This window comes from Sprattus sprattus (assembly GCF_963457725.1).
Source record: "Sprattus sprattus genome assembly, chromosome: 6".
NCBI lineage: Eukaryota > Metazoa > Chordata > Actinopteri > Clupeiformes > Clupeidae > Sprattus > Sprattus sprattus.
Window position 1 is genome coordinate 21,385,155 of NC_137925.1, and position 12,724 is coordinate 21,397,878.

Sequence of the window (12,724 nt, forward strand, 5' to 3'; positions counted from 1 at the left end):
TCCATCCCCCACTCAAAGTGAGAAGATGTGTTGAAAAGTACAATTACAGGTCTGACAAGCCAACACTTTATTATAGATAAGGCTGACCTCAAAGCCATGGAGGCCTGACTGTAAACTCAACGATATCAGATGAGATCCCAAAAATATGAAACCTTGAAGAGTCGACGAGCTGTGTTCACCAGAGCTGTCTTCCGCACGCTCGTTTGGAGAATACAGGATGGTTTTGAAAAACTGTGACCTAGATGGAGAATGCTTTCAAGAAATGTTTTGGAAGCAATATGATATTTTTTTTTACCTCTTCCACTAACACACATGAAATGTCATTTTACTTTTTAGAATTTAACATTTGATTTACACAATGTGCTTGCTTTACCACAACAGCACAAAACACCCATATGTGCACATACATACAGTACACTGCCAACTCTCACACACTCACACACACACACACACATTGAGCTGTATTTTTAGTTTGGAGCTCAGTGGGGTCCACCCTAATATCCGTTCCCCCCCAACACGTATGCACCTCTCTAGGACTGGCCTGCCAGGACAAGCACTCGGACATATGGACACAAACCTGCCACCTGTGTGTGTGTGTGTGCATATGTGTGTGTGTGTGTGTGTGAGTCTGCGCATGCGTATGGTCAGTGATGACGGCATCTTTCGATTTTTGCCCACCTTTTTTAATGTAATGTCAATCCACCTGAAATTAGAATTAATCTGCAGGAATTTTGACAGGTGTGAAGGCAAAGTTCTCTCGCGCTATCCCTCTCTCTTACGCTCACTCTCTCTCTCTCTCTGTCATTCTCACTCTCGCTCTTATTCTCTCTCTCTCATTCTCACTCTTGCTCTCTCTGTCATTCTCACTCTTGCTCTTATTCTCACTCTTGCTCTCTCCCTCATTCTCTCACTTTCTCTTATTCTCACTCGTGCTCTCTCCCTCATTCTCTCTCTCTCATTCTCACTCTTGCTCTCTCTATCATTCTAACTCTTGCTCTCTCCCTCATTCTCTCGCTCTCTCTTTCTCAACCATTGCCATCACTCTGTTTATCATCACTGCGCATTCCAAGGTAACCTTCTGGAAGGGTTGCTGGAATGTCAGCTAAGCGCTTTTGTCTTCTTGGAACGCTGTGAATGCAAACATCTGCCATGGCATCGTGAAGCAGAAAAGCAGCCAGACACACACACACACACACACACACACATATACACGCACAGCCGGTTATATCAGTTGCCATCTCGCTTCCCTGATCGCCGAGCAAGCTCAAAATGAGACTCTAGCCCGACACCAGCTCCCTCAGCAGACACAAGCGTTCCATCTGTGTGTGTGTGTGTGTGTCCACACACACATTAAACACTCATTCGGTGTCCTCAAACAGGCCACTGATGCTCCGTGGCGCAGGTGATATGGCTGCACCACTTTGCGAGGCTGAATTATACATCGGGGTTACGTAAAGCGCCAACTTATCCATTTTTAATCCAACATATTTCCTTGTTAAAGTGCAGCAGGGAGATGAATATTTAGGGCCGAGAGGAACGCCACTGTCTGTGCCTGTGCCTGTGTGTGTGTGTGTGTGTGTGTGTGTGTGTGTGTGTGTGTGTGTGTGTGTGTGTGTGTGTGTCTGTGCCTGTGTGTGTGTGTGTGTGTGTGTGTGTGTCACACATTTTCCCTGCCTAAGAAATGGAACCTTATGTCCCCATTATCTCTTTCTCTCTGTCTCTCGCTCCCCCTGCCTCTGTCTGCCCACATCTGCGTTTCTCCCCATCCCTCTTTCTCTTTCTTTCTCTTCTCGTCTCTCTTTTTCTCTCTAACTCTCTCTCTTTCTCTCTGTTTCTCACTCCCCCTACCTCTGTCTTCCCAAATCTGCGTTTCTCCCCATCCCTCTTTCTCTTTCTTTCTCTTCTCATCTCTCTTTATCTCTCTTCAACTGTCTCTTTCTCTCTCTCTGTGTCACTCATTCTAGCTTTCTCTCTGCGTGTCTTTGGCAAAACCATGAAGTATTTAGGCTACACTGCAGTAATTGCAGTCAATGTTGTGCAGAATATTCAGTGGCTGTTATAAGCCTGCTGTCGGGTGAGCAATCCACACATTGGCAGGCTAATAAATAATCACACTGCGTGCTAAAGCTGCTCATTTCAACACGTTTACCTGTAGGCAGTACATGACTATGACAAAAAAAAAAAATGAGGTAGTGTCACTAACACTGTTGTCTTTATCTTACCCTGTCAAATACAAACGTGTAGTCAAGAGTGTGTATTCATTATTTGGTGATATATGGATTTGGTTAAGTGTATGACCAGAGCTCATAATACAGCTTTATGAAGTACGAGATACTGTGTGTGTCTGTGTGTCTGCGTTTCAGTGTGTGTGTTTGTGAAGTTGCCTGTGACGGTTGGCTGTGTGTTTTGAGGTGGGGACGCAGGCAGCACACACACACACACAAACTGTATGGTCTGAGATTGAGCGGGAGGCTTTTAAGTCCCTCTATAAAACACTGTGTGATTCTCTGCATTCCACTTAATGCTCCTGGGCTTAGGGTCTGGCCAGCGTCTCTTTCTCCTTCTCGCTTTCCTGCTCCCTATTTCTCTTTTTTTCCCCTTTTCACTATCTGTCTACTTCACACACACCCACACACACACACACACACACACACACACACACACACACACACACACACACACGCACACACACACACCATCACTGAATGACAGTTTTACTCGCTACTCTGCAGTGTGGCCCAGGGTCAACAGTGCCATCTACTGTTAGAGCTTCTCAAGACACAGTCTCTGTCTGTCTCCGTATCTCTCTCAACCACACACACACACACACACATATGCATGTACACACTGGAGGTGGAGGGAAGAGACAGAAAGACCTGGAGTCTTTGAAGCAGCAAATAGTTGAAGAGCCATCTCTCAGCTTATTATATTACACTCATTCATTTGCTAATTGTTTCATCGATTGTAAAACTACCAGCAATGCAGCATTTACTCTGTGTGTGTGTGTGTGTGTGTGTGTGTGTGTGTGTTAGGATAGAGAAGATGAAGAACACTATGCAAAGAAGGGAGGAGACAAAGGGAGAGAGGGAGGGCAAGTGGAACAGAGGGCACATGAGAAGAACAGAAGGAGGGCTGGAGAAACAACACAGAGCGAGAGACATAGAGAAGAAATGAGAGAGAGAGAGAGAGAGAGCGAGAGAGGGTGAGGAGACAGGTGAGAGAGGGCAGGAGAAAGGGAGAGAGAGGGGAAGAGATGGATAGAGAAGGTGGGATGGAGAGAGAGAGAGAGCACAGTGTTTCTGCCTCTTCATGTGTGACAAATAAAAGAGCTGACAGAGGCGGTGGCTGAGTTTCCCCCGGGGTGTCAGCGCTTTCCTTTAAGCAGAGAGGCTGTGGGACACACAGAGAGAGGGAGAGAGAGAAGGAGGGAGGGAGAGAGAAAAAGAAAGAAAGAGAGGACAACAGAGGAAAGCTTTCAGGGAGGAAGGGAGAGAAAGATTGGGATTGGGGATGGGGAAGAATGGGGGGGGGGGGGGGATTAAGGTGGGGGGGTGAGTGAGAAAGAGACTGGACGGCTTGCAGAGCCTCCTACTCCACCTCCACCTCCACCTCCTCCTCCTCCTCGTCCTCGTCCTCTTCCCCCCTTTCGGTGGCGCAGGCAGAGGGGAGATGGAGTTTGACAAGAGAGAAAATTGATTTTCAGGGATGAGATTTAGGTGTGATAGGCAAGCGTGCTGAAGGTGAGCGAAGGGGTGCGAGTCATTAGCCCAGATGCTGCCGCCGTCAGCATCTCCCTAGAGGCAGAGAGAGAGAGAGACAGAGAGAGAGAGGGAGAGAAGAGGAGAGAGAGAGAAAGATAGGGGAAAGAGATATAGATAGAGGGTGAGAGAAGGGGTAGAAAGATGGAAAGAAAGAGAGAGAGGGAGAGAGAGAAAAAGAAAGAGAGAGAAAGATAGGGGAAAGAGATAGAGATAGAGGGTTAGAGAAGGGGTAGAAATATGGAAAGAAAGAGAGAGAGGGAGAGAGAGAAAAAGAAAGAGAGAGAAAGATAGGGGAAAGAGATAGAGATAGAGGGCGAGAGAAGGGGTAGAAAGATGGAAAGAAAGTGGCCAAAGAAATGAGAAAGAGATAGATAGAGAGTGGGAGAGGATGGAAAGGCAGCATTGGAAATGTGGAAAAAAGAGCAGTTTGCTGCCCCTGACGGCATGATGAGTTGGATGCTATTATCTGGGAATAGGCCTCATCTGCCACATGTTTAGACAGTAATTAAGTCACATTAAACAGGCAGGTCCACCCACTACACCAGCCGGGCCCCGGGCCAAGTGGAAGTCTGAGATAGAGAGAAAGAAAGAGACAGACAGAGAGACAGAGAGAGAGAATGAAAGAGAGAAAGAAAGAGACAGACAGAAAGACAGAGAGAGCGAATGAAAGAGCAAAAAAGAGAGACAGACCTTTGTGGCTTTGAGACTCTCCAGTTTGCCTGTGAGTGTGCGTGTGCGTGTGTGTGTGTGTGTGTGTGTGTGTGTGTGTGTGTGTGTGTGTGTGTGTGTGTGTGTGTGTGTGTGTGTGAGTGTGAGTGTGGGCTCAGAACACGCCGCTCAGCCTTTGGTCCTAGAGCAGCATCACGCAGAGGAGCTAAAGGACTCTTCCACTCACACTGAGTGCAAAAGAAAGCCCTGCACCTCAAACGCACCAAACGTTTCCTGTCTAAGGCTGAGTAACAAGGAAATTCTTCCCCCCCTGCTCCCTTTTTTGGATTTTGACTATTAGGTGTTTTTTTTGGCATTGGTATTGTTGTTTTTGGTCCTACTTTCAGTTTTTTTGTCAGTTCCCCCCTTTGAGCTAGTGTAAAAAGTTACTTGAAAGAGCCCGTATGAGAGAAAGAAAAGAGCTGACAAACAACTTAGAGACCCTCGGAGAGAACAAACTGAATGTGGCTCACCGAGAGGAGGAGAAGAACGCACCTATCTCAAACTATAAAGGAACCAGGACGCCTGTCACACTTCAACTGTCACATGTCTCATACCAGGAGCTCACATCCCCACACACATCCCCCCCCCCCCCACACACACACACACACACACACACACACACATAACACACCCCACACACACACACACACACACACACAACACAACACAACACAACACACCACACACCACACACACACACACACACACACACACACACACACACAACACACCACACACCACACACCCCGCAAATAGGGTGATTTTGACAAGCTTCTAGAAGTTTATGACAATGCTGGGGCATCTGTTGTTGTGTAACCTGTTCAGGAGGAGTGAAAATGCATGTGTGAGTGTGTGTATGTGCGTGTGTGTGTGTGTGTGTGTGTATGTATGTGTATGTGTGTGTATGTGCGTGTGGCTTAAAAAAAAAGTGTGATGACGGTGTGGTATTTCCGTGTGAATTCTGTGGGGAAATAGGGAATAATTACAGTTGAGTAAAAGTGGCTGCCGAGGTGGGGCTCTTGCAAATCAACTGCTGAGGGTTGCCAAGGTAACAAATACCTACATGTGTAGAGGAACTCGTGGCTCAACCAGTCAGAACAAGACTTGACCAACGAACCTCTCATTGTGAACCCCTGTTTTGGTTTATTTGTTTGTTTGTTTATTATCTCTTATTTTTCTATGTTTCTTTATCTGCTCATTTATGACAACCGTCCCTCGAGGTAAAAGGGGAGGACTTAGTAAAATGTACTACTGTTTAGTGTAAGTGTTGTAAGTGTTGTAATTGGTGTGTATTAAGTGTGTTTGTAACTCCCTGTTTCTCTCTTTCTTTTCTCCCTCCCATCTCCTCCTCTTCACGGTCCTCTTTCTCTCTTTGTCTTTATTCCCCTATCCTCTCAACGTTTCTCCCTCGTTCTTTCCTCTCTCTCGCTCTTCCCTCTCTCTCTCTCTCTCTCTCTCCCCTGCAGCGATGAATCTGCTGGGGCTGAATTGGCAGCTGCAGCCAGTGTACGGCCCCCTGTTGAACAACGGCCTCGGAGCAGCGCTACCCGGCAACAGCGATGTAGCAACAGTGCCCTCTGGTGCCAGAGGTAAGAAATGCACACACACACGCACGCACGCACACACACACACACACACACACACACACACACACACACACACACACACACACACACACACACACACACACACACACACACACACACACACACACACACTCACGCACGCTCGCACGCACACACACACACACACACACACAGACACACACACATTGTCCATCTCCTCACAGACCATCTCAATAACTGGTAATACCAATTCAGATGCGTATTCTTGAATCTGACCTGGTCTGGATCCAGTTCCTCAATGGTGGAGGGTGCATGATCATTTCAGACAGTCACCCAGTAGGCTGTAGGTCCAAATACAGATTGTGTTACTGGTTCAATGCTTCAAAATAACAGTCTGGCGGATATCAGTAAATCACAGAAAGAGACTTAAGCTTCACTATCTTAAACCTGGTGGCAAACCAAAGCTAAATACTCTACCAGACCTTTAGATATTCTAACAGGTAAAACACTGTCATTGGGCTTGGTAGAGACCAACAGTCTGCCGCTACTGGTGTGAGACAAACGACTTTTTTTACTCGCCATACAAGCCCTCCCCTTGGTCTCACTGAGGGAGGTTGTACACACATCTGTACGCACAAACCCCCCCCCCCCCACACACACACACAGACACACACACACACACACACACAGACACATACCCACACACGGGTGCAGTATCTCCTGGTGAAGCGAGGCGGAGAGATGGAGTGTGTGCTGAGATGGGGGTAATAATTAAACTCACTTACCCACAACCCCAGCCTTCTGTCACCCTCAGTCCGCCATCTGTTTGAATGCTACAGTTCACTCTCATGTCTGCCCTCCCTCCCTCCACTCTGCAAAATGACTTCACCCTCACGCAACTCTCTCACAACTCTCTCACAGCTACTCCACACACAAGGTCATTCTCTCTCTAACACACACGCACACACACACACACACACACACACACACACACACACACACACACACACACACACACACACACACACACCACACACGGGGGGGGGGGGGCAGTGTTGAAGACCTATTTCATAGGGGGGTATCACCAGCTCACAAACATTATGGACTTCCTCTGTTCTTCTTGGCTTGATTTTCCATATCGACATTGTAAATTCATAACCCTTCCGCCTGTCACAGAGAGCAGAATGTTCCCCTCTCTATATCTTCCCCTTTATCTCTCTCGTCTTCTATCTCTCGCTTGATTTCTCTCTCTCTCACACACACACACACACACACACACACACACACACACACACACACACACACACACACACACACACACACACACACTCATCCTCTGTCTTGTGCCCTAACTGTACCTCTCATTGTTCTTAAAGCCGCTGGATGTAAAACTACGCCGCCTCTCCTTAGCGTTCCCCCATTCTGTTGTTGTCTGGTTTTACGCCGAGGCAAACAAAGCGGAAGTGGATGGGAGAGAGAGAGAGTGAGAGAGAGAAAGAGAGAGAGAGGGTAGAACAAAGAGAACGACTGAGATTGCTGTGTCTGTTTTTAACAGCAGGCACAGAAGAAGAAAAGCTCTCCATTTGAAGTGGTTCACATCTGCACCGGAGAACAAGCCTCTCAACACTCGCACGGACGCACACACACAAACACAAACACACACAAACATACACACACATTCACAGTCACAGTACACACACGTATACAGTCCTCTGTTATGCAGACACCCACACACACACACATACACCTGTCTCTTTCAAGCACACTCACATAGAAGTATTCTCATATTCACACGTACCATACATATACTACACATCCATAGCCACACACAGGTACACACAAATGCACTCACAGACACCCGTCCCTCTCTCAAACAGCTCACCGACACACACACACACACACACACACACACACACACACACACACACACACACACACAGACACACAGACACACACACACATAGACACACACACACACACACACACACACACACACATATATACACACACACACACACACACACACACACACACACACACACACACACACACACACACACATACACACACATCCCACTCTCTCTCTCACGCTCCCATAACACACACTTCAGCACAAGCCCATTTAGTCAGAGATCAAATTTATAGTTAAAGCATCTCTTGAAGCAGAATAACCTCAGGAGTCAATGAGGCAGATCAGAGGGACCCTGCCTGCACAAAAATGAGTGCGGCAATGATGAGCTGAAACACAGCAGCAGCATAAGCCTCACCAGCCGACTCTTAAACAACGCGCACCGTTTGGCTCCCAGTCAAGAGTTGTAGCCAACCCGACAAGATGGTCTTTAACGCTCTAACTTTAATTCACTCTAATGCTTTACTGACTCTGGTGTCCGTTTCACGACATGAGAACACGCAGGTCCACACTAGGCTAGGCCAACATAAAGAATCAAATCATTTAGATAGCGGTTGACAGATGTTATAGATCTGGACTGAGCTGGATGCAGATCTATGCCAGATCTTCAGTCATCCTCTGCCTGGGTCCCGTTCTTCTGGTAGATGTGTCGTGTATTTGTTTGCTAGTCGAGTCTACAAGTCGAGTCTATTTGACTTGTTGAGTTTAAATGTTTTACGAACAATGTGAAGCCTGCGTTATTTTGGTCAACATCTAAGCTTTAAACACTTGTTAAACATAGCTTGTACCCACACAGCTACAGTTTGGTTTCAACACGCCATCTTGGGTGAATACAGTTTGGTTTCAACATGCCCTGTAGTGTGAATACAGTTTGGTTTGAAGCCTAGACTGCTGTTGGGGCGACAGTGGTACAGGAGGTAGAGAAGTCTTGGTGTGCTAGATTCCCTCTCGAAGCCTCCTTGAGCAAGACACTGAATCCCTTATTGCTCCTGATGTGCAGTGTGAGATGAGTGTAAAAATTTAAAATGTGTATACATCCTTGAAAGTCGCTTTGGATAAAAGTGTCTACTAAATGACGAAAAAAATTAAATGTCTGTTGAGACACATTGCCAACATCTCCGGAAAGAAGTGAAAATTTTGGTTCAGAACTGAGTGAAACAATATTTCCGAAATTCAATAGCACGTTATGAAAATGTTACCAAAGCGGATTGCTCCTATTGGCAAATACTAATAATCCCCAATGGTGCTGACATTGTTCTTTAATTTCCTCTTGAGCAAACTCAAAGTATTTTGCCAACTGCAACTGCATTAGACACCCATTAAACAAGCCGCCATGGATGTCTAAACTTTCACACTGTCATTTAATCACAGCCAACTGAAATGTAAATGCCTCTTGGATAATCCCCCTTGGTGATTTAAGGCTTAATTTGGAGCACCTGATCATCATGCATTAGCAAAAATGAGATGCGTCTAAGAGAAAAACATCCTTTGTACAATTGGCCCCATATCTGTGTGTTCATGTGTGTGAGTGTGTGTGTGTGTGTATGCGTGTGCGTGTGTGTGTTTGTGTGTGTGTTTGTGTGTTCGATTTCTTTCTTCTTCTACCAAGCACCTGCTGTGCATGTGCGTGTGTGTTGCGCATCATGCCTCTGTGTTTGGCAGTGGAGAGCGGAGGGCTGAGATGAGGGTTCTGACATGACAGTGGGTGGCAGGAATGAATATCAGCAACGGTCTTCCATTTTTCATCCGTATTAGCCAGTCCAGTGTACAGACATGTTTTAGGTCCATAACGCAGACACCCGTCTCTATTATGGCCCTGAGGTGTCGATGTGTGTTATTCCTTCACACCCATTCGGGGAAGAGAGTCTGGCAGGTCTCTTGTCTCAGTTTCCCTGACGGCTGTTCACCTGAGTGGATGTTGCGGTCTAGGCCGGCTCTAAGTGTCAGGCTCCCTGGATGTGTTCTACCCTGTTTGCTTTGATGTTCTATCCTCTGGCGTATAGAACTGCAATGCATTTACCCGGTGTATACTGCTTTTAGTAGCACCGCACAAGTGTAGGCAATGCTGTCAGGTGCAAGATGGCCCCTTCTTTCCCTCTTAACTCGCTCTACCGCTCTTTACATTGTCATCTCTCTGGTGCTCTCATGCTATCCTCTTTCTTACACACTGGTTCTTTTGCTCTCTCCAACACACACACACACACACACACACACACACACACACACACACACACACACACACACACACACACACACACACACACACGCGCCCAGCATGCCCTCTACGGTTTAATACACACACATGAACCGCGGTATCATGATATGTCATTTTCTACTATTTCTAAAACGTACTTATCGCACTATAAACTGGTCGCACACTGTGCATCCAGAAGCACATACCATGTCTGGGGGCCTATCAGAATTTCTATGCAACCTATCAGCGCTCTGTGGGCAGATAAGAGCCGGGGAAGAGAAAGAAAAAGAAAAAACAAATATTCTTTCAGCTCAGTTCCAACATGACAGCAGCCAACGCTAGTTACACAGAGAGAAGCGCATTTGAAGAGGCACCGCCGTCTTTTAAATTCGCTGTGGGGGAACATTTTGGATTCAGTGTTCAATAACGTGTTTAAGAAGACCGTAAACAAATAAAGTAGTCTGCATGCATTGTTTTGCCACTGATCTCTCTCTCTCTCTCTCACCAGAGATGTCTTCTCCTTGAAGCCATTTCTAACCTGCCTTATTCCTTGCAGGTGGAGCAAGGGGAGTCAGCTCATTAGGAAAAAAATTAACAATCGCTAGCTGTTGCCTTCCATCTATTAACGACTAATAATAAATACGAAACCAGAAGGGCACTCCGAGAGCGCACACCTCCGCCATTCCAAAAGCCTTAACTAACTCTCAACGTTAGTGTTAGCGGAACTAAATTATTGGAAATGTATGACAATCGGGACGGCAGTTATTGCGTAATCCTGTTTATAAACAGACAGACAGACAGACTAACAAACACACCGCACCAAAGACATAGCCTCCTCGGCGGAGGTAATGACGAAAGCGGTGGGGAGTATTCATAGCCAACGATTTGCAGCCCTATTCGATGGTTAGTGACTTAGGGTTTCGTCACCGTCACCATTCCATCCCGCACACATTTCAGTAGCTAGGTAATTCCCCAACTCTGTGAAACATCACGTAAAATAATTGAAAACAAATTGACACAGACCCTATCAAGCGTTCTCCACTGACAGTTGGATCTCCAGAGCAACTGAAAGCCACCTCACTGTAGTAGAAACAAAAACCACGCCTAATCAGTCATTTTGCCAATCTGGATAGGTAAAAAAAAAGTTCATTGTTTAAAGGGTGATGTGTTTTAATAATTTTCTTACATATAAAGATACCCAAACCATACCGTTACTATGGCCCAAAAAACGTGATACATACGGAACTGTACTGTAACACAAACACACATACACTCATCCACACCAATATAAAAACACACCCATACTCAAACACACACATACATATACACACACACACACAAACACGTACAAAAAAACACACACACACAAAAACACACACACACACACACACACACACACACACACACACATATACACACACCCACACTCAAACACACACACACACACACACACACACACATATACACACACCCACACTCAAACACACACACACACACACACACACACACACACACACACACACACACACACACACACACACACACACACACACACACACACACATACACACACCAACACTCAAACACACACATACACAAACTGTCATCTCTTCACACATCCTCTCTCTGTCTCCTCTTCATTAGTGATCGGTTCTCTCCATCCTCCCCTCCACATTGGTAGCACAGCTCTCTCTCTCTCTCTCCCTCTCTCCCTGTCTCTCTCTCTCTCCATCTCTCCCGCCTCGCTGCCTCCCGCAAGTGCCTGACCTGATTACGGGGCGATTGCATCGCCGCGGCGAGACGGAGGGAGCTTGTCCAAGGCCGTCTGCCCGCCTCCAATTTACTCTCACCACCGCCGGCAGCAATGGAAGGGAAAAAATCAGAGGGAGAGGGAGACAGGCAGGGACAGAGGGAGGGAGAGAGGGTGGGAAGGAGAATAAGAAAAAAAAGAGGTAAAGAGAGGTATGAAAGGGAGGGAATGATGGAGAAAAAGAATGAAGGACAAAAAGAGAGGAAGACAGATAGATATGGGAAAACAAGAAAGAGACACTGAAAGAGATAAGAGGGGGAAAAGAGCGATTGAGAGAAAGGGGAAATGAGAATGAGAGAGAGAGAGAGAGTCAGAGAGAGAGAGAGAGAGAGAGAGGTAGAGAGAGAAAGTGGTTATCGTCCCCTCGTTCTCCCCTCTGTCGTTATGGGAGAGATGGATGGGAGCACATGTGATGGAGGACAGGATGCTGGCTGGGTCGCTATGGCAGCATGGAGGAATGAAGCCATCGCCAGGGACCACGCCCCACTTCTAGCCAATCACAGCTCCTGAAGCACCTGCTGGAGTGATACATTAACAGGAATGATAGATTCCCCAACTACACTTCCCCATTCATAATTTGTAACATCTCCCATTTGGGAATTCCAACATGTCGGTGCACTTCCAAGAGGTTTCCGGATGGCGGGTGACTCGCTGAGTGGTGGCGGCGGTCCACATTCCCACGGGAATGACAATTACATTCCTTCGATGTTTATGAGGCCTTCTTTTGCGCCTTTCTTTATTTCAAAGGCATGAATTTTTACAGAGCCTCTCAAA

General features: G+C 46.6%; 1 protein-coding gene across 1 annotated transcript in view; it reads left to right on the plus strand.

The window, feature by feature from the left end:
• LOC308367330 (teneurin-2-like) overlaps positions 1-12,724 on the plus strand; it is a gene marked incomplete at both ends in the record, with an annotated part of 270,735 nt that overhangs the window by 204,681 nt on the left and 53,330 nt on the right. The window contains 1 exon segment of the mRNA XM_080841219.1: positions 5,939-6,061. Coding sequence (XP_080697345.1) covers positions 5,939-6,061 — 123 coding nt within the window.